Source organism: Oncorhynchus kisutch, linkage group LG15, assembly GCF_002021735.2.
Source record: "Oncorhynchus kisutch isolate 150728-3 linkage group LG15, Okis_V2, whole genome shotgun sequence".
NCBI lineage: Eukaryota > Metazoa > Chordata > Actinopteri > Salmoniformes > Salmonidae > Oncorhynchus > Oncorhynchus kisutch.
The window spans coordinates 7,808,939-7,835,792 of NC_034188.2; the positions used below are offsets into that span (position 1 = coordinate 7,808,939).

At 44.3% G+C, this 26,854-nt stretch overlaps 1 protein-coding gene across 2 annotated transcripts in view; it reads right to left on the reverse strand.

The window, feature by feature from the left end:
• Window positions 1–2,414: 2,414 nt before the first annotated feature.
• Window positions 2,415–26,854, reverse strand: part of LOC109880965 (TSC22 domain family protein 3) — a 68,030-nt gene continuing 43,590 nt past the window's right edge. Inside the window, exons 1-3 of one of the 2 annotated variants that reach the window (XM_020473144.2) lie at window positions 5,787–6,132; window positions 5,026–5,077; window positions 2,415–4,231 (exon numbers count right to left, since the gene is read on the reverse strand). In XM_020473144.2, coding sequence (XP_020328733.1) covers window positions 3,926–4,231; window positions 5,026–5,077; window positions 5,787–5,908 — 480 coding nt within the window. In that variant the 5' untranslated portion in view covers window positions 5,909–6,132 and the 3' untranslated portion in view covers window positions 2,415–3,925. Of the gene's footprint in view, window positions 4,232–5,025; window positions 5,078–5,786; window positions 6,133–26,854 lie in introns of those variants that run through there. The other variant, XM_031789532.1, reaches the window with a different exon arrangement.

Sequence of the window (26,854 nt, forward strand, 5' to 3'; positions counted from 1 at the left end):
TCCATAATAGCCAACTTCAATCAGTATTCCGTCCTACTGTCCTCTGGTAGACCAGGCGAATGGTTGACGTTAAGAATAAACAGCTATCAGAGATGGACAAAACATGTTGTATATGTCTGCAGAAAGGCAAGGCATGCGAACAAATGATCTCTTTGCATGCAAAACCCCTAACCACATTTAGGCTGGGCCCGACTCACGCTCCACACACATCCAACCATATTTCCAACTGAAACAGATGTGTTCTCGTTGCATAACCCCAGAACTCCTAACAACCAATCACAGGCTCCCATGCAGGCAGGAAATCATCCTGCATCTCCAATCAAAAGGAACATTAAAGTGACATTCCGTGCCATAGGCCATTTTCTGGTCCGTAATATTTAACAGTATTGTTGGAAATGTTTGTTTTGTGTTATGTTTCGACTGGAGTGTCCGGAGAAACTGGACTGTGATTTATAGTCTGTACTCGTTAACATAGCAGACTCCCTCTGGCACATATTCCCAGTAAAACGTTTCTTTGCTTTCGTAAGAGGTGTGTTTCGTAAGATCAATAACTCCCCATGTACAGTACATATAGTTGGGGAGGATTCTGCATGGTTGGGAAAGTCCCGCAAGTAAACATTTCACAAATGTTTGTTTCACTGTTGTTTTAACGAAGCATGCGACAGTAAAAAGTTGATTTCATTTTAAATATTTGCCAAGCAGAATGAACTGTCATTCAGATCATGAATCATTCCAGGACTTTTTCCGGGCCTGTAATTGAGCTAAGAGAAACTAATCCTGTACCATACCAGTCATACTTGATCTGATGGTCAGTCAAGGACAGGACCCAAGTACCAGCTTGTGAAATTGAAAATGAATCAGCCCAACACCATGTAAAGTTGATCTCAGAAACCCTGATACAGGTCTTGTCAGTTCTTGTGACACTTTTGGTGTTTCAGTCCTCCGGAGACTAGGCCCAACAAATCCTCAGATTCACTAAGTACTGGACATTGATTCACCTCAGTAGTTCTGCAGAGTGTTCCTTACCGATGGACTCAATGACAGGTCAACACTCACCAAGTTTTTGTGCAAACAAAATGATCAATGGGACAATTTAATTGGTTGAACCAGTCTAGACCAGTTTTATGACCATAAATCTGGAGAAGACAGGTTACATCAGGTCTCTAGTCTTATGTTGAGGCTGTCACATCAGGTCCCTAGTCATATGTTGAGGCTGAGGTCACATCAGGTCCCTAGTCTTACGTTGAGGTCACATCAGGTCCCTAGTCTTATGTTGAGGCTGAGGTTACATCAGGTCCCTAGTCTTATGTTGAGGCTGAGGTTACATCAGGTCCCTAGTCTTATGTTGAGGCTGAGGTTACATCAGGTCCCTAGCCTTATGTTGAGGCTGAGGTCACATCAGGTCCCTAGTCTTATGTTGAGGCTGAGGTCACATCAGGTCCCTAGTCTTATGTTGAGGTTACATCAGGTCCCTAGTCTTATGTTGAGGCTGAGGTTACATCAGGTCCCTAGTCTTATGTTGAGGCTGAGGTTACATCAGGTCCCTAGCCTTATGTTGAGGCTGAGGTCACATCAGGTCCCTAGTCTTATGTTGAGGCTGAGGTCACATCAGGTCCCTAGTCTTATGTTGAGGTTACATCAGGTCCCTAGTCTTATGTTGAGGCTGAGGTTACATCAGGTCCCTAGTCTTATGTTGAGGCTGAGGTTACATCAGGTCCCTAGTCTTATGTTGAGGCTGAGGTTACATCAGGTCCCTAGTCTTATGTTGAGGCTGAGGTTACATTTAACATACGTAGTTGTTTGAAAAGTTAATATTTAAGAAAATAATGTAAGATGCATTTAGTTCCTGCATTTAGTTCCTCTGTTAAAATTATAATTAATTAGATGTCAAATGTTGTCTTGGGGGGGGGACATTTTAACAGCTTTAAGATGTAAGCCTACGTGTAAATTATTCACTTTCGCATAATTACTTAGATAAGATCTTAAAGAACTTAAAGCAAATAGCATTGGTTTCTTGAAGCTCTTAATCGCACGAGTTGTTGTATGTTAAATAGTTCATTATAAACCGGGTGGTTTGAGTCCTGAATGCTGATTGGCTGACAGCCGTGGTCTATCAGACCGCATACCACAGGTATGACAAAACATGTATTTTTACTGCTCTAATTACATTGGTAACCAGTTTATAATAGCAATAAGGCACGAGGGGGATGTGGTATATGGCCAATATACCACGGCTAAGGGCTGTATCCAGGGATTCCGCGTTGCGTCATGCTTAAGAACAGCCCTTAGCTGTGGTATATTGGCCATATACCACATCCCCCTCGTGCCTTATTGCTTAAAAACGATATAATCGTGTTACTCTCCAGGTAGCTTGTAATGCCTTCGGGTAAGAACAAGTGAAAGGGAAACATAGCTTTAGTGTAAACATAGGGTTTATTGCAAATGTGCATTTTGTATCCATTACATCCTTTTAAAAATATATACCTGTTTCATGGACACAATACAGCAACAATACCCAACGTTTATCAAGAAAACAAACATTACTGCTAACGAGAGTTCTCCCTGTGAACGATGTACACATGGTCCAGGTTGCTTGGTTTCGTTTGGAGTAGTAATGAGACAAAGTCTTTGGTAGTTAGAAAACACTAACGTCCATTGTGGAACTGTGGTATTCCTCTTCTGGAGATAGGCACTAGGAGTCCTGCCATTGATTCAAGTTGAGGTTGGCATCTGAACACGCAGGTCAGGATCGCATTCACAGCCTTTAGAGAAAAAAATCAGCTGCTCAAATTCATCTCCAGCCCACTACTCTGAACATGTTAGTAAAATGTACAGAGCTAGGCATACTGGGTAGTAGATACTTCCATCCCCATAATAAATCATTTAACTGAACAGTTACAACGCTCCAATTAACAAGTATTCCATTTTGTTCACAATCAGAAGAAAAGTCAAATAGCAGGATTTTCCCCCATAAGCAACACAACCCAACTGCAGAGAATACAAGTAATGATGATCTGAATCATGATTATAGTAATCAGTTATCGGCAGTGAGGTTGAGATAGAGAAGCAACAAGCCTCTCTTTCTCCAGCAACAGTCCAGGATCTCCTAGATCCTCCTTCTCCTCTACTCGTTATACTGGAGCTCAGGTTTGGTTTCCCCCGAAGACACGTTGCTTCTTCTTAAGGAATATTGACGGAGAATATCAGTAGATGGTGGCAGGTGGAAACAGTCACAAGGTAGTAGAGATATTGTCTGACAGACTCCTCAGAACTTGTACTGTCAGAAGAAGAAATACACGGGGGGGGGGGGGTCTAGCAGAGACTGGAAGGCCGTCTCTCTGTCTGTCTTGGAGAAGATTTCCTTGGCCGGACCTGGAGAGGTAAGCTGGAGGACGGACCACCCTGGCGTGGAGAGGCATCCCCAGGATCAGATCCCCGGGCCAGCCCTGTCTTTTAGCCCTCTCCGCCCTCTGTAGCAGGGGTGGTAGAGAATGGCTGAAGGGGTTGGCCCTCCTGTCCCCAGAAGGCCGGAGCCTCCCCTCTGTAGCAGGGGTGGTAGAGAATGGCTGAAGGGGTTGGCCCTCCTGGCCCCAGAAAGCCGGAGCCTCCCCTCTGTAGCAGGGGTGGTAGAGAATGGCTGAAGGGGTTGGCCCTCCTGGCCCCAGAAGGCCGGAGCCTCCCCTCTGTCCCAATGCAAGCGTTCTCCGGCTGGCTACATGTGAGCCCTCTCGTTTAGAGCTTTTGTCTAAAGAGAAATAGTCTAGATGTCGTAGGAAAGGCTCATCATCTTAGCTTATAGCTTCAGCCTATAGCCGCTAGTTAGAGCACCTTTTCACGTGCTCCGTTGTGTTTCATCGTCTGTTACAGACAGCTTCACTGAAGTTGGCAGCGACGATTCGTTTACAACTGTCCAAGGCAGAACCACCTACACAGCAGAGCCAGCGCTGATGTGGCAGGACTGGTCAGGGTTATGGAGTCCAATCTGGGCCTGTTGCTGGTACTGCTGAGCCTGCTGCTGGTACTGGTTGTCCAGCCGCAGGGGGACCAGAGCGTCTGAGTCGGACGGAACCCGTTCGCGGAAGCTCTCCATCTGTTCTGGACTGGCCAGGTTCTTCAGAAGGCTGTTCTCACGTTCTAGCTGGTTGTTCTTCTCAGCCAGCTCTCTGATCTGCTCCTTGAGGATCTCTACTTCCTCCCTGACTGCATACATCAGGTGGTTCTTCACCAAATCCTAAGATAGGAGAGAAGGAATGAGATCTACTGTTAGAGACGTCTGTTTAGAGAGAGAGAGAGAGTTCTGTGCAACTCATACAAACTAAATCTATCCATTTAGGCTGATTTAATGCATAAGCTTTAACCTACTGTAGCTTACAAACACTTGTGGTAACAGGCCATATGAATACAGAGATTTGTACCCATATGGCCTGTATTAAGGTCTAAAGTTTATCAGTAAACTAAATATTTAATAGTCCGACTGCTGTTACCTGTCTGACTCGCAACAGAAAGAACATAGTCACATGCCACATCACATGGCACTGTAGCCACCCAATGCTGCAGGCACATATAGTTCCATCTCTCTAGTATCCCTGTATATTGTAAAAATGCTATTTCAACTGACTTAGTGTATTTCTTGTTATTTTTTTGTTGTTCTAGTAATACATTGTTATTGATTATTGAATTGTTGAGTTTGCAAGAAAGGCATTTCACTCTATCTGTGCCTGGGACATTAAAACATGAAGCTTCTACTGTACTATTTGATTAATTCCACCTTTATTTAACCAGGTTGGCCAGTTGAGAACAAGTTCTCTTTTACAACTGCGACCTGGCCATGATAATATACTTACGTAGTTGACTAAAGATTAGTCTACTATGCTTACCAACAGTACTGTATATGATTACTACGGGCATAGTGCATGAACGTGGTGGGATATAGAATAGCCCAGTCTACTTTTATTGGTTTATGATGATGATGATGATGATGATGATATGAATGATAAAGTGTTTAATGCTGCTTGTGATACATACCATTGCCTGTTCTATCTTGTTGTCAATGGCAACAACGCTAGCACCCGAGGCACTGTGGAGGAGAGAAGAAGAGATGCCATAAGTCAACATATCAAATCAATGCATTCGATCATAACGAACAAACGGGCGGCCGAGTAAGTCTCAGCAGACTGTATGCTCTCATGCTGACGCCAGACTGCCTTTATAACACCAAGATACAACTTAGTCTTTTTTTTTTGGACGCAATTGCCATGTAATGCCACCATCACAAATGTTTGTTTAATTTGTGTTTAGGCCATTTCTGTCCACGAATGAACCTTGCTACGACTCTGAACCTATTTTAGATTCGACATGTGTATGAAATAAACAGCCTGTCTGCACCACCCTTGACCTACAATTCCCTATTTTTTTTATTTTGCAACCTAGCTAACTAGATACATTGTTGCGCGCTGCAAAGGATGACATAATATCGAGATTGTTTCAAGATACTCAATCCACTCCATCTACTTGTTTGAAGACGCGCCCGGAGGATACATGCGACAGGCTGGAGTTAAATACCATTATTCAGACTGAACAGCATTACGGTACTTCTAATGATATCATAACGAATACCGGCATAACAGGGATTTGTTTAGTCTATTTGCAAATAAATACATATGACTATCTCAATCTCGAATTACAACAATTTTGATGAAATATTTGATGAAATATTTTAATGAAATCTATTACGCACAAATGACGCATCAATAGCACACTAAATCCAGTTCGGTTATCTTATTTACCTGTTGTCGAGTTTAACAGACACCACATCTCCTCCTACTAACGAGGAGAAGAAGGAGATGCTGAAGTTATGCAACTGATAGACAGCAACCTCCATTGGTGTTTTGAAGATCTCCGTACTCATGTTCAGCAGTAGACCCGTTTGTATAATGCTTCTCGCCACGTTTGCGACTGGTTGAGTAGATAAATCTACCTAGATAGATACCAATCCGGGGTTACTGTATTCAGTTTAATCACTCGACTGACTGCACGACTCGATTCGGTTGCTTTTGTTGTGAGTTGAGCTGTGCGTTAAGGTTGATGTCGGTGATAGGAGGCACGTTAAGTTTCAGCGAGTGAATCTATTTCTGCCACCGGGGGGCCTTTATAGTTGAACTGAATCCTGACGTCACCTGACGCCAGAACACATTATGCAAATCCGCCGTGGAGTCAGTTCCCATCTGCCCCCCTTTTCTGACCCGTTTTTGAACTCCTACAAACACAGTAAGAACTCAGTTGTCCCGCAGACCGAATTCATTTACACCTCGAAGCAAATAGGCAAAATCAATGTTTATATCATGCGTATTTTTTTTGAGTAAATGTTTTTGGTTGTATAACATGTCATATACAGACTAGGAATAATTTGGCTTGTTTATTTCGTTGTTGTTTTACATCAGCTGAAAATACGTTTAAAGGAATGCTATAACGCAATTATGTTTAAGTATTATAGGCCTCGTATACCTATTAAATGCTATTTTTCCATTCAATCGTTAATTTGTCAGTGACCATGTGCAACAAACAGTATGGCGATATTATGAAACATAGCCAATAGAGGCAAACTAGAATCTGGATATATTGAATGCACTACTAACGCGTGTATTATTGGTTTATAACAGGATGTTGACATAATGTTTGTTGTTTTGAGTTTTGTTTTGCAGGTGTAATAGTAGAAGACATATTGCGGCATGTACAAAAGGAAGTTTTGGGGAACTCCTTATCCATAAGGGTACTTTTCCACCCATTGCAAGGCTCTGGTTATTTTCCATCGTTTCCTCTAGAACTCTGCTACCCCCTGGTGGCCGAGAATTGAAATTGTTCATAATATTTACGGGTGTTATATTTTTAGGAGGACAAATAACGAGCCTACTTGGGGAGCGTTTTTTTATATTTTTGAACAATGGAATTAAATATATTAGAGTTCATTTGTAATACGCAATGTGGTTTTGTTGTCCTAAAAGATCCTCACTATCAGGCAAGAGTTTCAGCATAAGGACATCTTATAGGGGTCAATACTGTCATGCATAGCTCTACCCAGTGCATGCACCATACTAGCTGCCTTGTTGCTATGGGCTTTCACTGCATAGCAACACAGTTACAACTTTAACACCTCCAACACCCATTTGTGTTGCTAATTTTAGTTCATATATGACACACACAAAAAAAAGGTGTACTGTCAACCATTTTGTGAGTATAGACATCATTTATTTGTAACCCATCGGATCCAGTTAGCAAGGTGAGACTCCAGTTTGGTCTCGACACCAACCAGATCTCACAGAGCCTTGTTGAATGCATTAGTTTCAATGGTACCTGTCACTGGTGATTTCACTCTGTGCTGTGGAGCTGCCAGGCTTAGTACCCAACAGGGCTGTGGAAACGGCTAACTGTGTCCCAACTGGCACTCTATTCCCTATTTAGTGCACAACTTTTGACCCATAGGGTAGTGCACTACTGTTGACCAGAGGCCCATAGGGTAGTGCACTACTGTTGACCAGAGGCCCATAGGGTAGTGCACTACTGTTGACCAGGGTCCCATAGGGTAGTGCACTACTGTTGACCAGGACCCATAGGGTAGTGTACTACTGTTGACCAGGGGCCCATAGTGCCAGTTGCAGCCCTAGTGTAGTACATCTATTGTCTCTGGTTGTAAAAACACTGGGGCAGGCTTTCTTAAAGTAAAGGACCTGTTAATGGTGAGTCACGACGTGTCAGAGTAAATGTATCATTCTTTTCATGAATTTATTTGGCCAAGTGCAACTGCGGTCTCTGTTCAGTGCGTTCTCTGCTTAGCAGCGGTCTCTGCTCAGTTTGGCAGCTGTGTGAGAGGGAGAGGGAGATGCTACGCTGTAAACCACTGACTTGTCATTCCCACTCGCCAGGGTAGCCTAGTGGTTAGAGGGTAGAGGTGGCAGGGTAGCCTAGTGGTTAGAGTGTAGAGGTGCCAGGGTAGCCTAGTGGTTAGAGGGTAGAGGTGGCAGGGTAGCCTAGTGGTTAGAGTGTAGAGGTGCCAGGGTAGCCTAGTGGTTAGAGTGTAGAGGTGGCAGGTAGCCTAGTGGTTAGAGTGTAGAGGTGGCAGGGTAGCCTAGTGGTTAGAGGGTAGAGGTGGCAGGGTAGCCTAGTGGTTAGAGTGTAGAGGTGCCAGGGTAGCCTAGTGGTTAGAGGGTAGAGGTGGCAGGGTAGCCTAGTGGTTAGAGTGTAGAGGTGCCAGGGTAGCCTAGTGGTTAGAGGGTAGAGGTGGCAGGGTAGCCTAGTGGTTAGAGGGTAGAGGTGGCAGGGTAGCCTAGTGGTTAGAGGGTAGAGGTGGCAGGGTAGCCTAGTGGTTAGTGTAGAGGTGGCAGGGTAGCCTAGTGGTTAGAGTGTAGAGGTGGCAGGGTAGCCTAGTGGTTAGAGGGTAGAGGTGGCAGGGTAGCCTAGTGGTTAGAGGGTAGAGGTGGCAGGGTAGCCTAGTGGTTAGAGTGTAGAGGTGGCAGGGTAGCCTAGTGGTTAGAGGGTAGAGGTGGCAGGGTAGCCTAGTGGTTAGAGTGTAGAGGTGGCAGGATAGCCTTACTGTAGAAATGACCAGGGCTACTGTACATCTTACTGTAGAAATGATCAGGCCTACTGTACATCTTACTTTAGAATAGATCAGGGCTACTGTACATCTTACTGTAGAAATGATCAGGCCTACTGTACATCTTACTTTAGAATAGATCAGGCCTACTGTACATCTTACTTTAGAATAGATCAGGGCTACTGTACATCTTACTGTAGAAATGATCAGGCCTACTGTACATCTTACTTTAGAATAGATCAGGCCTACTGTACATCTTACTGTAGAATTGATCAGGCCTACTGTACATCTTACTGTAGAAATGATCAGGCCTACTGTACATCTTACTGTAGAATTGATCAGGCCTACTGTACGTCTTACTGTAGAAATGACCAGGCCTACTGTACATCTCACTGTAAAAGTGATCAGGCCTACTGTACATCTAACTGTAGAAATGGCCAGGCCTACTGTACATCTTACTGTAGAAATGATCAGGCCTACTGTACATCTTACTGTAGAAATGATCAGGACTACTGTACATCTCACTGTAGAAATGATCAGGCCTACTGTACATTTTACTGTAGAAATGATCAGGCCTACTGTACATTTTACTGTAGAAATGATCAGGGCTACTGTACATCTCACTGTAGAAATGATCAGGCCTACTGTACATCTTACTGTAGAAATTATCAGGCCTACTGTACATCTCACTGTAGAAATGATCAGGCCTACTGTACACCTTACTGTAGAATTGATCAGGCCTACTGTACATCTTACTGTAGGAATGATCATGCCTACTGTACATCTTACTGTAGAAATGATCAAACCTACTGCCCATCTTAGTGTAGAAATGATCAGGCCTACTGTACATCTTACTGTAGAAATGATCAGGCCTACTGTACATCTTACTGTAGAAATGATCAGGCCTACTGTACATCTTATTGTAGAAATGATCAAACCTACTGCCCATCTTACTGTAGAAATGATCAGGCCTACCGTACATCTTACTGTAGAAATGATCAGGCCTACTGTACATCTTACTGTAGAAATGACCTACTGTACATCTCACTGTAGAAATGATCAGGCCTACTGTACATCTTACTGTAGAAATGATCAGGCCTACTGTACATCTTACTGTAGAATTGATCAGGCCTACTGTACATCTCACTGTAGAAATGATCAGGCCTACTGTACATTTTACTGTAGAAATTATCAGGCCTACTGTACATTTTACTGTAGAAATGATCAGGGCTACTGTACATCTCACTGTAGAAATGATCAGGCCTACTGTACATCTTACTGTAGAAATGATCAGGCCTACTGTACATCTCACTGTAGAAATGATCAGGCCTACTGTACACCTTACTGTAGAATTGATCAGGCCTACTTTACATCTTACTGTAGGAATTATCATGCCTACTGTACATCTTACTGTAGAAATGATCAGGCCTACTGTACATCTTACTGTAGAAATGACCTGGCCTACTGTACATCTTACTGTAGAAATGATCAGGGCTACTGTACATCTTACTGTAGAAATGATCAGGCCTACTGTACATCTTACTGTAGAAATGACCTGGCCTACTGTACATCTTACTGTAGATATGATCAGGCCTACTGTACATCTTACTGTAGAAGTTCTTGTTGAAAACAAGTCTAGGTTGAAACCGTTGCTGTAAAAATACAAGTCATCATTTATATTCTTAACTTGAATAAACTGATTGAAGCAAGATGCTTTTTGAGGTAAACACAGAAGAATAAAACAGCAACAGCCCCAACCTAGACTTTCTTTCAACAATCATTTCTACAGTAAGATCTACAGTAGGCCTGATCATTGTTCATCTGTACTGTTAATTAGAGTTTCACTATCATAAAGCCTGTGTGTGTGTTTTGTTACTCGTCTGTGTGATGGGATCAATCCTTTCATTCCAGTTCAGAATTAAAATGATTTATTGAATTTTAATGGCACCAGGTGTATTTTACTGTTTCCAATCTAAATACTGGAGGGAGAGAGAGAGACAGAGAGAGGGAGAGGGAGAGACAGAGAGAGGGAGAGACGGAGGGAGGGAGAGGGAGAGACAGAGAGAGGGAGAGGGAGAAGGAGAGAGGGAGAGAGAGAGACAGAGAGAGGGAGAGAGAGGGAGAGAGAGAGACAGAGAGAGGGAGAAAGAGAGAGGGGGGATGGAGAAGGAGAGATAGAGAGAGGGATAGTGAGAGGGAGAGAGAGAAAGAGAGCGGGGGGGGTGGAGAAGGAGAGATAGAGGGAGGGAGAGGGAGAAAGAGAGAGGGGGGATGGAGAAGGAGAGATAGAGAGAGGGATAGTGAGAGGGAGAGAGAGAAAGAGAGCGGGGGGTGGAGAAGGAGAGATAGAGAGGGAGAGAGAGGGATAGTGAGAGGGAGAAAGAGAGAGGGGGATGGAGAAGGAGAGATAGAGAGAGGGATAGTGAGAGGGAGAGAGAGAAAGAGAGCGGGGGGGTGGAGAAGGAGAGATAGAGAGGGAGAGAGAGGGAGAGAGAGGGATAGTGAGAGGGAGAAAGAGAGAGGGGGATGGAGAAGGAGAGATAGAGAGGGAGAGAGAGGGATAGTGAGAGGGAGAAAGAGAGAGGGGGATGGAGAAGGAGAGATAGAGAGAGGGATAGTGAGAGGGAGAGAGAGAAAGAGAGCGGGGGGTGGAGAAGGAGAGATAGAGAGGGAGAGAGAGGGATAGTGAGAGGGAGAAAGAGAGAGGGGGATGGAGAAGGAGAGATAGAGAGAGGGATAGTGAGAGGGAGAGAGAGAAAGAGAGCGGGGGGGTGGAGAAGGAGAGATAGAGAGGGAGAGAGAGGGAGAGAGAGAGGGAGAGAGAGGGGGGTGGAGAAGGAGAGGGAGAGAGGGATAGTGAGAGGGAGAGAGAGGGGGGTGGAGAAGGAGAGAGAGAGGGACAGCGAGAAGGACAAAGAGAGAGAGAGGGGGGTGGAGAAGGAGAGGGAGAGAGAGGGGGGTGGAGAAGGAGAGAGAGAGGGACAGCGAGAAGGACAAAGAGAGAGAGAGGGGGGGGGGGAGAGAGGTGTATTTCTTATACCTCACACCATGAGAATGTAAACAAAGTACTGGTGTTTGACCAACAATGAGTCCTACTGTTTATATTCTCCTCAGTCATATTACCATGAGTCCTACTGTTTATATTCTCCTCAGTCATATTACCATGAGTCCTACTGTTTATATTCTCCTCAGTCATATTACCATGAGTCCTACTGTTTATATTCTCCTCAGTCATATTACCATGAGTCCTACTGTTTATATTCTCCTCAGTCATATTACAATGAGTCCTACTGTTTATATTCTCCTCAGTCATATTACCATGAGTCCTACTGTTTATATTCTCCTCAGTCATATTACCATGAGTCCTACTGTTTATATTCTCCTCAGTCATATTACAATGAGTCCTACTGTTTATATTCTCCTCAGTCATATTACCATGAGTCCTACTGTTTATATTCTCCTCAGTCATATTACCATGAGTCCTACTGTTTATATTCTCCTCAGTCATATTACAATGAGTCCTACTGTTTATATTCTCCTCAGTCATATTACAATGAGTCCTACTGTTTATATTCTCCTCAGTCATATTACCATGAGTCCTACTGTTTATATTCTCCTCAGTCATATTACCATGAGTCCTACTGTTTATATTCTCCTCAGTCATATTACCATGAGTCCTACTGTTTATATTCTCCTCAGTCATATTACCATGAGTCCTACTGTTTATATTCTCCTCAGTCATATTACCATGAGTCCTACTGTTTATATTCTCCTCAGTCATATTACCATGAGTCCTACTGTTTATATTCTCCTCAGTCATATTACCATGAGTCCTACTGTTTATATTCTCCTCAGTCATATTACCATGAGTCCTACTGTTTATATTCTCCTCAGTCATATTACCATGAGTCCTACTGTTTATATTCTCCTCAGTCATATTACCCTGAGTCCTACTGTTTATATTCTCCTCAGTCATATTACCATGAGTCCTACTGTTTATATTCTCCTCAGTCATATTACAATGAGTCCTACTGTTTATATTCTCCTCAGTCATATTACCATGAGTCCTACTGTTTATATTCTCCTCAGTCATATTACCATGAGTCCTACTGTTTATATTCTCCTCAGTCATATTACCATGAGTCCTACTGTTTATATTCTCCTCAGTCATATTACCATGAGTCCTACTGTTTATATTCTCCTCAGTCATATTACCATGAGTCCTACTGTTTATATTCTCCTCAGTCATATTACCATGAGTCCTACTGTTTATATTCTCCTCAGTCATATTACCATGAGTCCTACTGTTTATATTCTCCTCAGTCATATTACCATGAGTCCTACTGTTTATATTCTCCTCAGTCATATTACAATGAGTCCTACTGTTTATATTCTCCTCAGTCATATTACCATGAGTCCTACTGTTTATATTCTCCTCAGTCATATTACAATGAGTCCTACTGTTTATATTCTCCTCAGTCATATTACCATGAGTCCTACTGTTTATATTCTCCTCAGTCATATTACCATGAGTCCTACTGTTTATATTCTCCTCAGTCATATTACCCTGAGTCCTACTGTTTATATTCTCCTCAGTCATATTACCCTGAGTCCTACTGTTTATATTCTCCTCAGTCATATTACCATGAGTCCTACTGTTTATATTCTCCTCAGTCATATTACCATGAGTCCTACTGTTTATATTCTCCTCAGTCATATTACCCTGAGTCCTACTGTTTATATTCTCCTCAGTCATATTACCATGAGTCCTACTGTTTATATTCTCCTCAGTCATATTACCATGAGTCCTACTGTTTATATTCTCCTCAGTCATATTACCCTGAGTCCTACTGTTTATATTCTCCTCAGTCATATTACCATGAGTCCTACTGTTTATATTCTCCTCAGTCATATTACCATGAGTCCTACTGTTTATATTCTCCTCAGTCATATTACCATGAGTCCTACTGTTTATATTCTCCTCAGTCATATTACCATGAGTCCTACTGTTTATATTCTCCTCAGTCATATTACCATGAGTCCTACTGTTTATATTCTCCTCAGTCATATTACCATGAGTCCTACTGTTTATATTCTCCTCGGTCATATTACCCTGAGTCTTCCTAGCGTTTATATGCTATAAGGGAAACTGTCAGTCAGCGTCCATTGAGATAAGTGTGCTCCAGCCTAAAGGGACCAGCAGGATCCATGACTCATTACAGAGCCTCCCAAAGGGCAGTATATTTCCCCATAATGCACTACTTTTGACCAGGGCACATAGGACTCTGCTCATAAATAGAGCACTTTACAGGGAAAAGGGTGCCATTTGGTACACATCCCTGAATCTATGAGTCATGATACAGCCAGTTAGGGGTTGAGCCAGACTTTCCATCAGATGTCCTGGTCGGAGAGCCAAGCAAAACACATTCTAACAATTTAGTCTCTCCGTATCTCTCATCTGGATCCCCATGGTGACCTCCTGAGGCACATGGCTTTGGGACCCCATGGTGACATCCAGAGTCCCAAGGCTTTGGATCCCCATGGTGACCTCCAGAGGCCCAAGGCTTTGGATCCGCATGCTTACCTCCAGAGGCCCAAGGCTTTGGATCCCCATGGTGACCTCCAGAGGCCCAAGGCTTTGGGACCCCATGGTGACCTCCAGAGGCCCAAGGCTTTGGATCCCTATGGTGACCTCCAGAGGCCCAAGGCTTTGGGACCCCATGGTGACCTCCAGAGGCCCAAGGCTTTGGCAATGTGTTCTTCCCAAATAATGCACTACTTTTGACCAGAGCAGGGCTTTGGATCCCCATGGTGACCTCCAGTGGCCCAAGGCTTTGGGACCCCATGGTGACCTCCAGTGGCCCAAGGCTTTGGGACCCCATGGTGACCTCCAGAGGCCCAAGGCTTTGGCAATGTGTACTTCCCAAATAATGCACTACTTTTGACCAGAGCAGGGCTTTGGATCCCCATGGTGACCTCCAGAGGCCCAAGGCTTTGGTCAAAAGTAGTGCACTATTATCTTTAGGACGTAGCCTAGAATATCTATTCGCCTCTGGAGGTCACCATGGGGTCCCAACGCCTTGGGCCACTGGAGGTCACCATGGGGTCCCAACGCCTTGGGCCACTGGAGGTCACCATGGGGTCCCAACGCCTTGGGCCTCTGGAGGTCACCACGGGGATCCAAAGCCTTGGGCCTCTGGAGGTCACCATGGGGATCCAAAGCCTTGGGCCTCTGGAGGTCACCATGGGGATCCAAAGCCTTGGGCCTCTGGAGGTCACCATGGGGATCCAACGCCTTGGGCCTCTGGAGGTCACCATGGGGATCCAACGCCTTGGGCCTCTGGAGGTCACCATGGGGATCCAAAGCCTTGGGCCTCTGGAGGTCACCATGGGGATCCAAAGCCTTGGGCCTCTGGAGGTCACCATGGGGTCCCAAAGCCTTGGGCCTCTGGAGGTCACCATGGGGATCCAAAGCCTTGGGCCTCTGGAGGTCACCATGGGGATCCAAAGCCTTGGGCCTCTGGAGGTCACCATGGGGATCCAAAGCCTTGGGCCTCTGTAGCCCAGAGGAATTATGAGTTTCACATTATGTGGAAAAATCGTCAGACAGACCATGGAGTATATGGAATATCCTGTGCTTAGCATTCATGGGAGAAACTACTTATCCTGAAGGTAAGCCTCTACGATGCAGAGAATAGCATAAATGCATGAACTGACAAGTGGGAGTGAGACATACAATGAAAACCAAATCACAAGCCATCAGTTTGTCACATAGAGAAAAGGGGGGGGGGGATGTCTCTGACAGACTCTTCTTCTCTGTAAAAACAATGCATGTTCTTCACCCATAGACAATGGATCCACTGTCCTACTGGCAACAAAACAAGGGTCTAAGAAAGGATAATAAGGACAGTTTTTCCCTTTTCTTATCAAACAGAATGGTTCAGTATTTTATATACAGACATAAGTATTTTAGTATGTTATACATCCAGCCTTCCAGACCAATTTGATTAAATGTTATAGAGGAGTATGACTTCCCCAGTGTTTATTAACCTGTTACAAATCAACCAAATGTCAACCTGCCCTACTATTCCTGCCAGTCCCTGTACCTCCTCAACAAACCAACCAATCACCTTTCTCTTGACCACGTAATGACACATTCAACCATCCACACGCTCCAAAAAAGGTTCTGAACACATGCCGAACGTGCTCCGACCACCACTTACCGCCGATACCCCCTCTGGGACAGACTAGGTGAGTAGGGGGGTTGGTAGTGGTAGTTCATGGCTCTCGCAACGCTGCTCAGACGTCTCTGTGTCTGCAGTGGGGCTGGGACGGCAGCAGGCGGCTCGGCTAGTCGCTGGATGGTTTGCTGGGCTGGCCCAGGGGATGGGAGAGGTGGTCTGCTTCTGGCCTGGCTAGGGAGTGGGACAACGCGGGGACGCGACCGACAGGCTCCCATCCCAATGACCAACAAACGAATGAGAGGATAGTGGAGAGACAGGGATGCTTTCATTGTTCTGTTATTCACCATTGTTTCTGTTTTTGTCAGCGATCTCTCTCAGAACACAAAGAGAAAACTGCCGAGGATACCTCTGGAAGTGGGCCAAAGCCTACGCACAACGCAGCACACAGTGGCACTCATCGTGTGATGTTCCAGGGCCGTATTAGGCCCATACCATCAGCAACCATTGTCACGCAACAGCTGTCCTTTCACTGAATGTGAACCTCATTTACAATGAGGGAAAATTCTTTAATCTGAAACATTTCTAAAACGGTTTTAATGTATTGAGTACTGATGGAATCTGTTGTGCAACAGACTGGAGTAAATCTTCTCTAACTGTCTCAGAGAGGCATAACTAATCGTCATAATGATCTCTATTGTTGAAAGAAACCCTGTTTGTGTTTGTAATGAAACACGAGTCATTCATTGTTCTGCGACATGGAACATGTAGCCAAGCTCTGCAGTATGTTGGGTCTGACCGAGTGGCACAGCGGTCTAAGGCACTGTATCACAGTGCTAGAGGCGTCCTTACAGACCACGGTTCAATTCCATGCTGTATCACAACATGTGTTAATGTGTTACTGTGGCAGGTCAACAGGGCTTTCCTACCACACCCCTGGTAATTCATGTGTTACTGTGGGAGGTGGTGTGACCAGGTGTATGATTGATAGCTATAGGAAAGGTTTGGTAGTTAGCCAGACCTTCTAAAACCTGAGGCACAAAAATGACAGACCTCTTGAAACTGTCTCTCAGTATTCTGACAGACCTCTTGAAACTGTCTCTCAGTATTCTGACATACCTCTTGAAACTGTCTCTCAGTATTATGACAGACCTCTTGAAACTGTCTCTCAGTATTATGACAGACCTCTTGAAACTGTCTCTCAGTATTATGACAGACCTCTTGAAACTGTCTCTCAGTATTCTGACAGACCTCTTGAAACTGTCTCTCAGTATTATGTAAGATACAGTATAAACTATTAGATATATGTCAGTTAATGTCAGATATAAACTGTAGCTAGTTTGACATTTGACACATAATTCTGAATGATGTTGATCACACACTGTGATCCCACAGTGCCAACATATTGTAATGCAGACTAATGACACACATATCCACACAGATATTTCCTGACATGGCGGGAATACAGGGACAGATCAATGGTAATTCCCTGGGAAATGTCAAGGTCGTCTCAAGAAGTGAGTCAATCCAGTTTGACAGAAATGGGGCGTGCTCGGTTTCCTTTGGCACTCTTTTGTACCTGGGCAAAATGCTAAGACAAATGTAGAGAGATATATTGTACTGTGGAAGTACTGTTCGTACCTGTTACAGTTGTTATTCACATTTAAAACAAGCTGAAGCAGGACATCGTGTCAAAAACAAGGGCATTACATTACACAATGTTGAAGATGATACATTGTGTCAGTCTTGTTGGTCCATAGAGTATCTGTAGAAACCATCAACTGAGCTGTGGCAGGTCAACAGGGCATTCTGCCACACCCCTGGTAATTCATGTGTTACTGTGGCAGGTCAACAGGGCTTTCCTTCCACACCCCTGGTAATTCATGTGTTACTGTGGCAGGTCAACAGGGCTTTCCTTCCACACCCCTGGTTATTCATGTGTTACTGTGGCAGGTCAACAGTGCTTTCCTTCCACACCCCTGGTAATTCATGTGTTACTGTGGCAGGTCAACAGGGCTTTCCTTCCACACCCCTGGTAATTCATGTGTTACTGTGGCAGGTCAACAGGGCTTTCCTTCCACACCCCTGGTAATTCATGTGTTACTGTGGCAGGTCTACAGGGCTTTCCTTCCACACCCCTGGTAATTAATGTGTTACTGTGGCAGGTCAACAGTGCTTTCCTTCCACACCCCTGGTAATTCATGTGTTACTGTGGGAGGTGATGTGACCAGGTGCCTGATTGATAGCTATAGGAAAGGTTAGGTTTTAGAAGGTCTGGCTAACTACCAGAGGCACAAAAGTGACAGACCTCTTGAAACTGTCTCTCAGTATTATAGCAGACCTCTTGAAACTGTCTCTCAGTATTATAGCAGACCTCTTGAAACTGTCTCTCAGTGTTATAGCAGACCTCTTGAAACTGTCTCTCACTATTATAGCAGACCTCTTGAAACTGTCTCTCAGTATTATAGCAGACCTCTTGAAACTGTCTCTCAGTATTATAGCAGACCTCTTGAAACTGTCTCTCAGTATTATAGCAGACCTCTTGAAACTGTCTCTCAGTATTATAGCAGACCTCTTGAAACTGTCTCTCAGTATTATAGCAGACCTCTTGAAACTGTCTCTCAGTATTATAGCAGACCTCTTGAAACTGTCTCTCAGTATTATAGCAGACCTCTTGAAACTGTCTCTCAGTATTATAGCAGACCTCTTGATGATGATAATGTCAGATAACGTCAGATATAAACTGTAGCTAGATTGACATTTGACACATCATTCTGGATGATGTTGATCACACACTGTGATCCCACAGTGCCAACATATTGTAATGCAGACTAATGAAACAGATATGTTTCCTGACATGGTGGGAACACAAGGACAGATCAATAGTATTCCCCTGGAACAAGTCAATCTCATCTCCCTGGTAAATCCCTCTCTCTGTTGGTGGTCTGTCAATACGGCTGGGAACAGTCCTTGTCATGTCCGAAGGGGCAGATATAACGGTGCCATTTGGAATGCAATCATAGTTTAGAGGAGAAATGACAAGGATGGTTCCCAGCCGTATTGATAGACCTCCGACAGAGAGAGGGATTTACCAGGGAGATGAGATAGACTTGTTCCAGTGGAATACCATTGATCTGTCCCTTGATCTGTCCCAAATGGCCTAGTAGAATAGGGTGCCGGTTTGGACACACCCTGTGTCTGTACCTGAGTGAGTTAGGAATGTGTGTCACAAGCAACCAGGCATCAGACCAGACAGTGAACCACTCTGGTTGTTAGCACATCTGTGCTAAACAACACCCAAGTCGCTCTTCACAAAGAGACACTCTCCGGTTGGTGAAACGTCTCTGTTAGCAACACCCAAGTTGCTCTTCACAAAGAGACACTCTCCGGTTGGTGAAACGTCTCTGTTAGCAACACCCAAGTTGCTCTTCACAAAGAGACACGCTCCGGTTGATGCCTGCTTACACAACAACCTCAACAAGCCAGCCAGTCCATAATAAGAAGATGCCCTGCCACAGCCTCACCAGTCACATGGAAATACATGCAGTATGCCATGTTCAGTGTCCTGTTGTCATTTGATGTCGTTCAATGACAAATACTCTGCTTTTTTGTTGTTGTTGATATGTGAATTACATACATACATTAATTATTTTCAACACCAGCAGAATGGGACGCATTGTTACCACGCACAAGCATATATGCTCAGACGCATGCACGGACCAACACACACACACGCACGCACGCACACACACACACACACACAGCTCTCTGAGGGCTGTTTGTAATTTTGAGCCCCCTCCTCTCTCTCCATGTTGTCAGATTTTTACGTCGTCACGAGAACCGTGTTCTCCAGGAAGTGGAGAAATAAGTCAGTTAATGTCATGTTTACCTGTACGATCCAGTCGGTTATTGTCATGTTTCTCTGTACGATCCAGTCGGTTAATGACATGTTTCTCTGTATGATCCAGTCAGTTAATGACATGTTTCTCTGTACGATCCAGTCAGTCATGTCTCTCTGTACGATCCAGTCAGTTAATGTCATGTTTCTCTGTACGATCCAGTCAGTTAATGTCATGTCTCTCTGTACGATCCAGTCAGTTAATGACATGTTTCTCTGTACGATCCAGTCAGTTAATGTCATGTCTCTCTGTACGATCCAGTCAGTTAATGACATGTTTCTCTGTACGATCCAGTCAGTCATGTCTCTCTGTACGATCCAGTCAGTTAATGTCATGTTTCTATGTACGATCCAGTCAGTTAATGTCATGTTTCTCTGTACGATCCAGTCAGTTAATGTCATGTTTCTCTGTACGATCCAGTCAGTTAATGTCATGTTTCTCTGTACGATCCAGTCAGTTAATGTCATGTTTCTCTGTACGATCCAGTCAGTTAATGTCATGTTTCTCTGTACGATCCAGTCAGTTAATGTCATGTTTCTCTGTACGATCCAGTCAGTCATGTCTCTCTGTACGATCCAGTCAGTTAATGTCATGTTTCTCTGTACGATCCAGTCAGTTAATGACATGTTTCTCTGTACGATCCAGTCAGTTAATGACATGTTCCTCTGTACGATCCAGTCAGTTAATGTCATGTTCCTCTGTACGATCCAGTCAGTCATGTCTCTCTGTACGATCCAGTCAGTTAATGTCATGTTTCTATTACGATCCAGTCAGTTAATGACAGCACTTTGAGATATCAGCTGATGTACAAAGGGCTATATAAATACATTTGATTTGATTTGAGTTGCACAAAATGTGCTGAGACCATCCAGACCTGTCAAAACGCAAAGCTATGTGCTATGAAGTAATGCTTCCACTTACAACGTTCCCTGTCTACTGGTCCCTGTCTACTGGTCCCTGTCTACTCTATACCGGTCCCTCTACTCTATACTGGTCCCTATCTACTGGTCCCTGTCTACTGGTCCCTGTCTACTCTATACCGGTCCCTCTACTCTATACTGGTCCCTATCTACTGGTCCCTGTCTACTGGTCCCTGTCTACTCTATACTGGTCCCTCTACTCTATACTGGTCCCTATCTACTGGTCCCTGTCTACTGGTCCCTGTCTACTGGTCCCTGTCTACTCTATACTGGTCCCTCTACTCTATACTGGTCCCTGTCTACTGGTCCCTGTCTACTCTATACTGGTCCCTGTCTACTCTATACTGGTCCCTATCTACTGGTCCCTGTCTACACTATACTGGTCCCTGTCTACTGGTCCCTGTCTACTCTATACTGGTCCCTGTCTACTCTATACTGGTCCCTGTCTACTGGTCCCTGTCTACTCTATACCGGTCCCTCTACTCTATACTGGTCCCTATCTACTGGTCCCTGTCTACTGGTCCCTGTCTACTCTATACTGGTCCCTGTCTACTCTATACTGGTCCCTGTCTACTGGTCCCTGTCTACTGGTCCCTGTCTACTCTATACCGGTCCCTCTACTCTATACTGGTCCCTATCTACTGGTCCCTGTCTACTCTATACCGGACCCTCTACTCTATACTGGTCCCTCTCTACTGGTCCCTGTCTACTGGTCCCTGTCTACTGGTCCCTGTCTACTCTATACTGGTCCCTGTCTACTCTATACTGGTCCCTATCTACTGGTCCCTGTCTACTCTATACTGGTCCCTGTCTACTCTATACTGGTCCCTGTCTACTGGTCCCTGTCTACTGGTCCCTGTCTACTCTATACCGGCCTTTTCTTCGACAACACAGCATTTACTGTTCTGTTCATTTTGCCTGAGGTTGTCCCTCCTCTACCTCCATCCTTTCCTCTAGTAGGGTGCCTCGCCGAAACACCTGTGACCTGTGACCTGTGACATGGTGACTGGGACTGCGCAGGACTGAGGCTGGAGGATCCCCCCCAAACTGTCAGTCTGTCTCTGTCTAGTCAACAGAAGATCAGGATCAAACCGTCTGACGAACACCCCCCCTCCTCCCTCCCCCTGTTATCCCCTTGGCACTGACGGGCTCATTTGTTAAAACTACAACCTCACTTATCTACTAGTTGGCACCTGTGCTGTCACAATGAACTACGATGACCAAGTCTTCTGCATAGAGAATCTGGATGAGAAAATGAAATACAAGTAGAGATGGATCAGCGTCCCAAATAGCACCCTATTCCCTGAGGGCTCTTTGTCAAACATACAGATGTAGAATTGAATTATTAAACCCCTCCCCCAAAAAAGAAAATAAATGATAGTGAACTCTCAAAGCATCAGAACAATATGAGAGCATTATGGGGCACTATCAATTAACTTCTCAATAAAAGGATGAAACCTAAATCCCTTTTCCAATGAATTCCTAAGCGACGGATCACTTATTTCTGTTTTTCACAGAAATTGGGCCTACTTTTGCAGACAAAATTCCTGTGACTGATGTAAGCCCAATACAATTTATGAATCTTGTCCCCATCTAGCAGTTTTCAGTTAAACCCCTGTGTTCTGTAATGAGGTATGTGACATCTTATTATCTCTGAAAAACACAACCTCAGGTCACAACAGACTGAATACTTATGTATTAATTTGACAAATTATCTAAAAAACTGTTTTTCGCTTTGTCATTATGAGGTATTGTGACATCATGATGGGGTATTGTGACGTCATGATGGGGTATTGTGACGTCATGATGGGGTATTGTGATGTCATTATGAGGTATTGTTATGTCATTATGGGGTATTGTGACGTCATGATGGGGTATTGTGACGTCATGATGGGGTATTGTGATGTCATTCTGGGGTATTGTGATGTCATTATGGGGTATAGTGTGTAGATTGCTGAGGATGTTTTATTATTTAATACATTTTAGAGTAAGGCTGTAACGTAACAAAATGAGGGAAAAGTCAAGGGGTCTGAAGACTTTCCAGAGACTCTGTAAAGCACTGCTCTCAAGTCTCTATAGTGCAACGACCTTCACATTCATCAGGTGCTGTAATATTACATGGACCAGCACACAATATACTACTATCAGTCTGTGGTCTGCAGAAACACTCTGTAAGAGTAACATCGGATGACGGTTTTACAATCCATTCAGTGTTCAAACAATTACAACTCCTGAATATTCATCAAATGAACTTTCTTTCAGTTGCTGAATTTTTTTTTACAGCTCTTTAAATCGCTTATTACCCTCTTTCTTCAAAAACAATTCTTACCATCAAATCATATCAAATCAAATTGTATTTGTCACATGTGCCGAATACAACAGGTGTAGACCTTACAGTGAAATGCTTACTTACCAACAATGCTTTAAGAAGTTAAGTAAAAAATAAATAAGTAAAAAATGTCTGGAGTCTTTGACAATTTTTAGGGCCTTCTCTGACACCGCCTGGTATAGAGGTCCTGGATGGCGGGAGCCTTCCTCTGACAACGCCTGATATAGAGGTCCTGGATGGCAGGAAGCCTTCCTCTGACACCGCCTGATATAGAGGTCCTGGATGGCAGGAAGCCTTCTTCTGACACCGCCTGATATAGAGGTCCTGGATGGCAGGAGCCTTCCTCTGACACCGCCTGGTATAGAGGTCCTGGATGGCAGGAGCCTTCCTCTGACACCGCCTGATATAGAGGTCCTGGATGGCAGGAAGCCTTCCTCTGACACAGCCTGATATAGAGGTCCTGGATGGCAGGAGCCTTCCTCTGACACCGCCTGGTATAGAGGTCCTGGATGGCAGGAAGCCTTCCTCTGACACCGCCTGATATAGAGGTCCTGGATGGCAGGAGCCTTCCTCTGACACCGCCTGGTATAGAGGTCCTGGATGGCAGGAAGCCTTCCTCTGACACCGCCTGATATAGAGGTCCTGGATGGCAGGAGCCTTCCCCTGACACCGTCTGATATAGAGGTCCTGGATGGCAGGAGCCTTCCTCTGACACCGCCTGATATAGAGGTCCTGGATGGCAGGAAGCCTTCCTCTGACACCGCCTGATATAGAGGTCCTGGATGGCAGGAAGCCTTCCTCTGACACAGCCTGATATAGAGGTCCTGGATGGCAGGAGCCTTCCTCTGACACCGCCTGGTATAGAGGTCCTGGATGGCAGGAAGCCTTCCTCTGACACCGCCTGATATAGAGGTCCTGGATGGCAGGAGCCTTCCTCTGACACCGCCTGGTATAGAGGTCCTGGATGGCAGGAAGCCTTCCTCTGACACCGCCTGATATAGAGGTCCTGGATGGCAGGAGCCTTCCCCTGACACCGTCTGATATAGAGGTCCTGGATGGCAGGAAGCTTGGCCCCAGTAGTACTGGGCCGTACGCACTACTCTCCTGAGTGCCTTGGGGTCGGAGGCCGAGCAGTTGCCATACCAGATGCTCTCGATGGTGCAGCTGTAGAACCTTTTGAGGATCATATATGAATTCCATGACCACTCAACAAGAAACAGACAGTTACGCCACCCACATTCAAGAACAACCACTTTTCATTTACGAATCACGTACAGAGGCCCTGTGATCTGGAACTCACTCCCGCCTGATTTTGCCAAGCTATCCCCATCATTGTTTACATTTGTTTTGTAACTGTCCATTACAGCTCTACACCCCCAGTTGTAACTGTCCATTACAGCTCTACACCCCCAGTTGTAACTGTCCATTACAGCTCTACCCCTCCAGTTGTAACTGTCCATTACAGCTCTACACCCCCAGTTGTAACTGTCCATTACAGCTCTACCCCTCCAGTTGTAACTGTCCATTACAGCTCTACACCCCAAGTCCATTACAGCTCTACACCCCCAGTTGTAACTGTCCATTACAGTTCTACACCCCCAGTTGTAACTGTCCATTACAGCTCTACACCCCCAGCTGTAACTGTCCATTACAGCTCTACACCCCAAGTCCATTACAGCTCTACACCCCCAGTTGTAACTGTCCATTACAGCTCTACACCCCCAGTTGTAACTGTCCATTACAGCTCTACACCCTCAGCTGTAACTGTCCATTACAGCTCTACACCACCAGTACTTTTCTGCTTAGATTTTATTTCATTTGACATAACTTAATAGACTTGATTTTCCCTCACAAAAAAATGCATCAACCCCTACAAAAAATGTACATTAATTATAATCCACGTAATAATTCACATTTCCTGTTGCGGTAGGATCATTTTCCTGCCGTAGCAAACTGGCTCACATTAAGTTACTACATCTGTAATGCCCTATTGTAGGGAATGTAGTGACATTTTGGACGCACAAGATATACTGTAACTGCTAGGATCGTCATTGTCTTTTCCTCACTGACTGAGAGCATTTGTCCCCAAGGTGAAAGAGAAGCCATGGACAGGACGGAACCCAAATGACAAATGAGCTCAATGAGATTTACAAATCACATTTACCATCCGTCTACAGTACCACAATGGTTTTTATGTTTGCAACAAACTGAGTCAGACCTTTCCCGATCCAATATGGACGTGTTCTGACTAACAAGGAGGTCACCGTCGTTGATTATTACGTTTTGTTTCTGTGGTGGCCCAAATAGCACTCCATTCCCTAGATAGTGCACTACTTTTCACCAGGGCCCAAAGGGCTCAGGTCAAAAGTAATGTACTAAACAGGGAATAGACTTCCAATTGGGCCACGTGAATTTTTTAAATCAGTAATATTGAATTGTGGGTTTTATCTGCATGAATTTCTCTTCTGGCAGAAAATAGAATAAAGAGCTTCGTCAGAGGATGAGATTCATTGATATGGTTTCACTTCTGGTAACAGGGGAATAATAGCTACCTTCTGGTAACAGGGGAATAATAGCTACCTTCTGGTAACAGGGGAATAATAGATACCTTCTGGTAACAGGGGAATAATAGATACCTTCTGGTAACAGGGGAATAATAGCTACCTTCTGGTAACAGGGGAATAATAGCTACCTTCTGGTAACAGGGGAATAATAGATACCTTCTGGTAACAGGGGAATAATAGCTACCTTACTAAGTGGTAACAGGGGAATAATAGATACCTTACTAAGTGGTAACAGGGGAATAATAGATACCTTATGGTAACAGGGGAATAATAGATACCTTCTGGTAACAGGCGAATAATAGCTACCCTACTAAGTGGTAACAGGGGAATAATAGCTACCTTACTAAGTGGTAACAGGGGAATAATAGATACCTTACTAAGTGGTAACAGGGGAATAATAGATACCTTCTGGTAACAGGGGAATAATAGATACCTTCTGGTAACAGGGGAATAATAGCTACCTTCTGGTAACAGGGGAATAATAGATACCTTCTGGTAGCAGAGGAATAATAGATACCTTACTAAGTGGTAACAGGGGAATAATAGATACCTTCTGGTAACAGAGGAATAATAGATACCTTACTAAGTGGTAACAGGGGAATAATAGATACCTTCTGGTAACAGGGGAATAATAGCCACCTTACTAAGTGGTAACAGGGGAATAATAGCTACCTTACTAAGTGGTAACAGGGGAATAATAGCTACCTTACTAAGTGGTAACAGGGGAATAATAGATACCTTCTGGTAACAGGGGAATAATAGATACCTTCTGGTAACAGGGGAATAATAGATACCTTACTAAGTGGTAACAGGGGAATAATAGATACCTTACTAAGTGGTAACAGGGGAATAATAGATACCTTCTGGTAACAGGGGAATAATAGATACCTTACTAAGTGGTAACAGGGGAATAATAGATACCTTACTAAGTGGTAACAGGGGAATAATAGATACCGTACTAAGTGGTAACAGGGGAATAATAGATACCTTCTGGTAACAGGGGAATAATAGCTACCTTACTAAGTGGTAACAGGGGAATAATAGATACCTTCTGGTAACAGGGGAATAATAGATACCTTCTGGTAACAGGGGAATAATAGCTACCTTCTGGTAACAGGGGAATAATAGATACCTTCTGGTAGCAGAGGAATAATAGATACCTTACTAAGTGGTAACAGGGGAATAATAGATACCTTCTGGTAACAGGGGAATAATAGATACCTTACTAAGTGGTAACAGGGGAATAATAGATACCTTCTGGTAGCAGAGGAATAATAGATACATTCTGGTAACAGGGGAATAATAGATACCTTCTGGTAACAGGGGAATAATAGCTACCTTCTGGTAACAGGGGAATAATAGATACCTTCT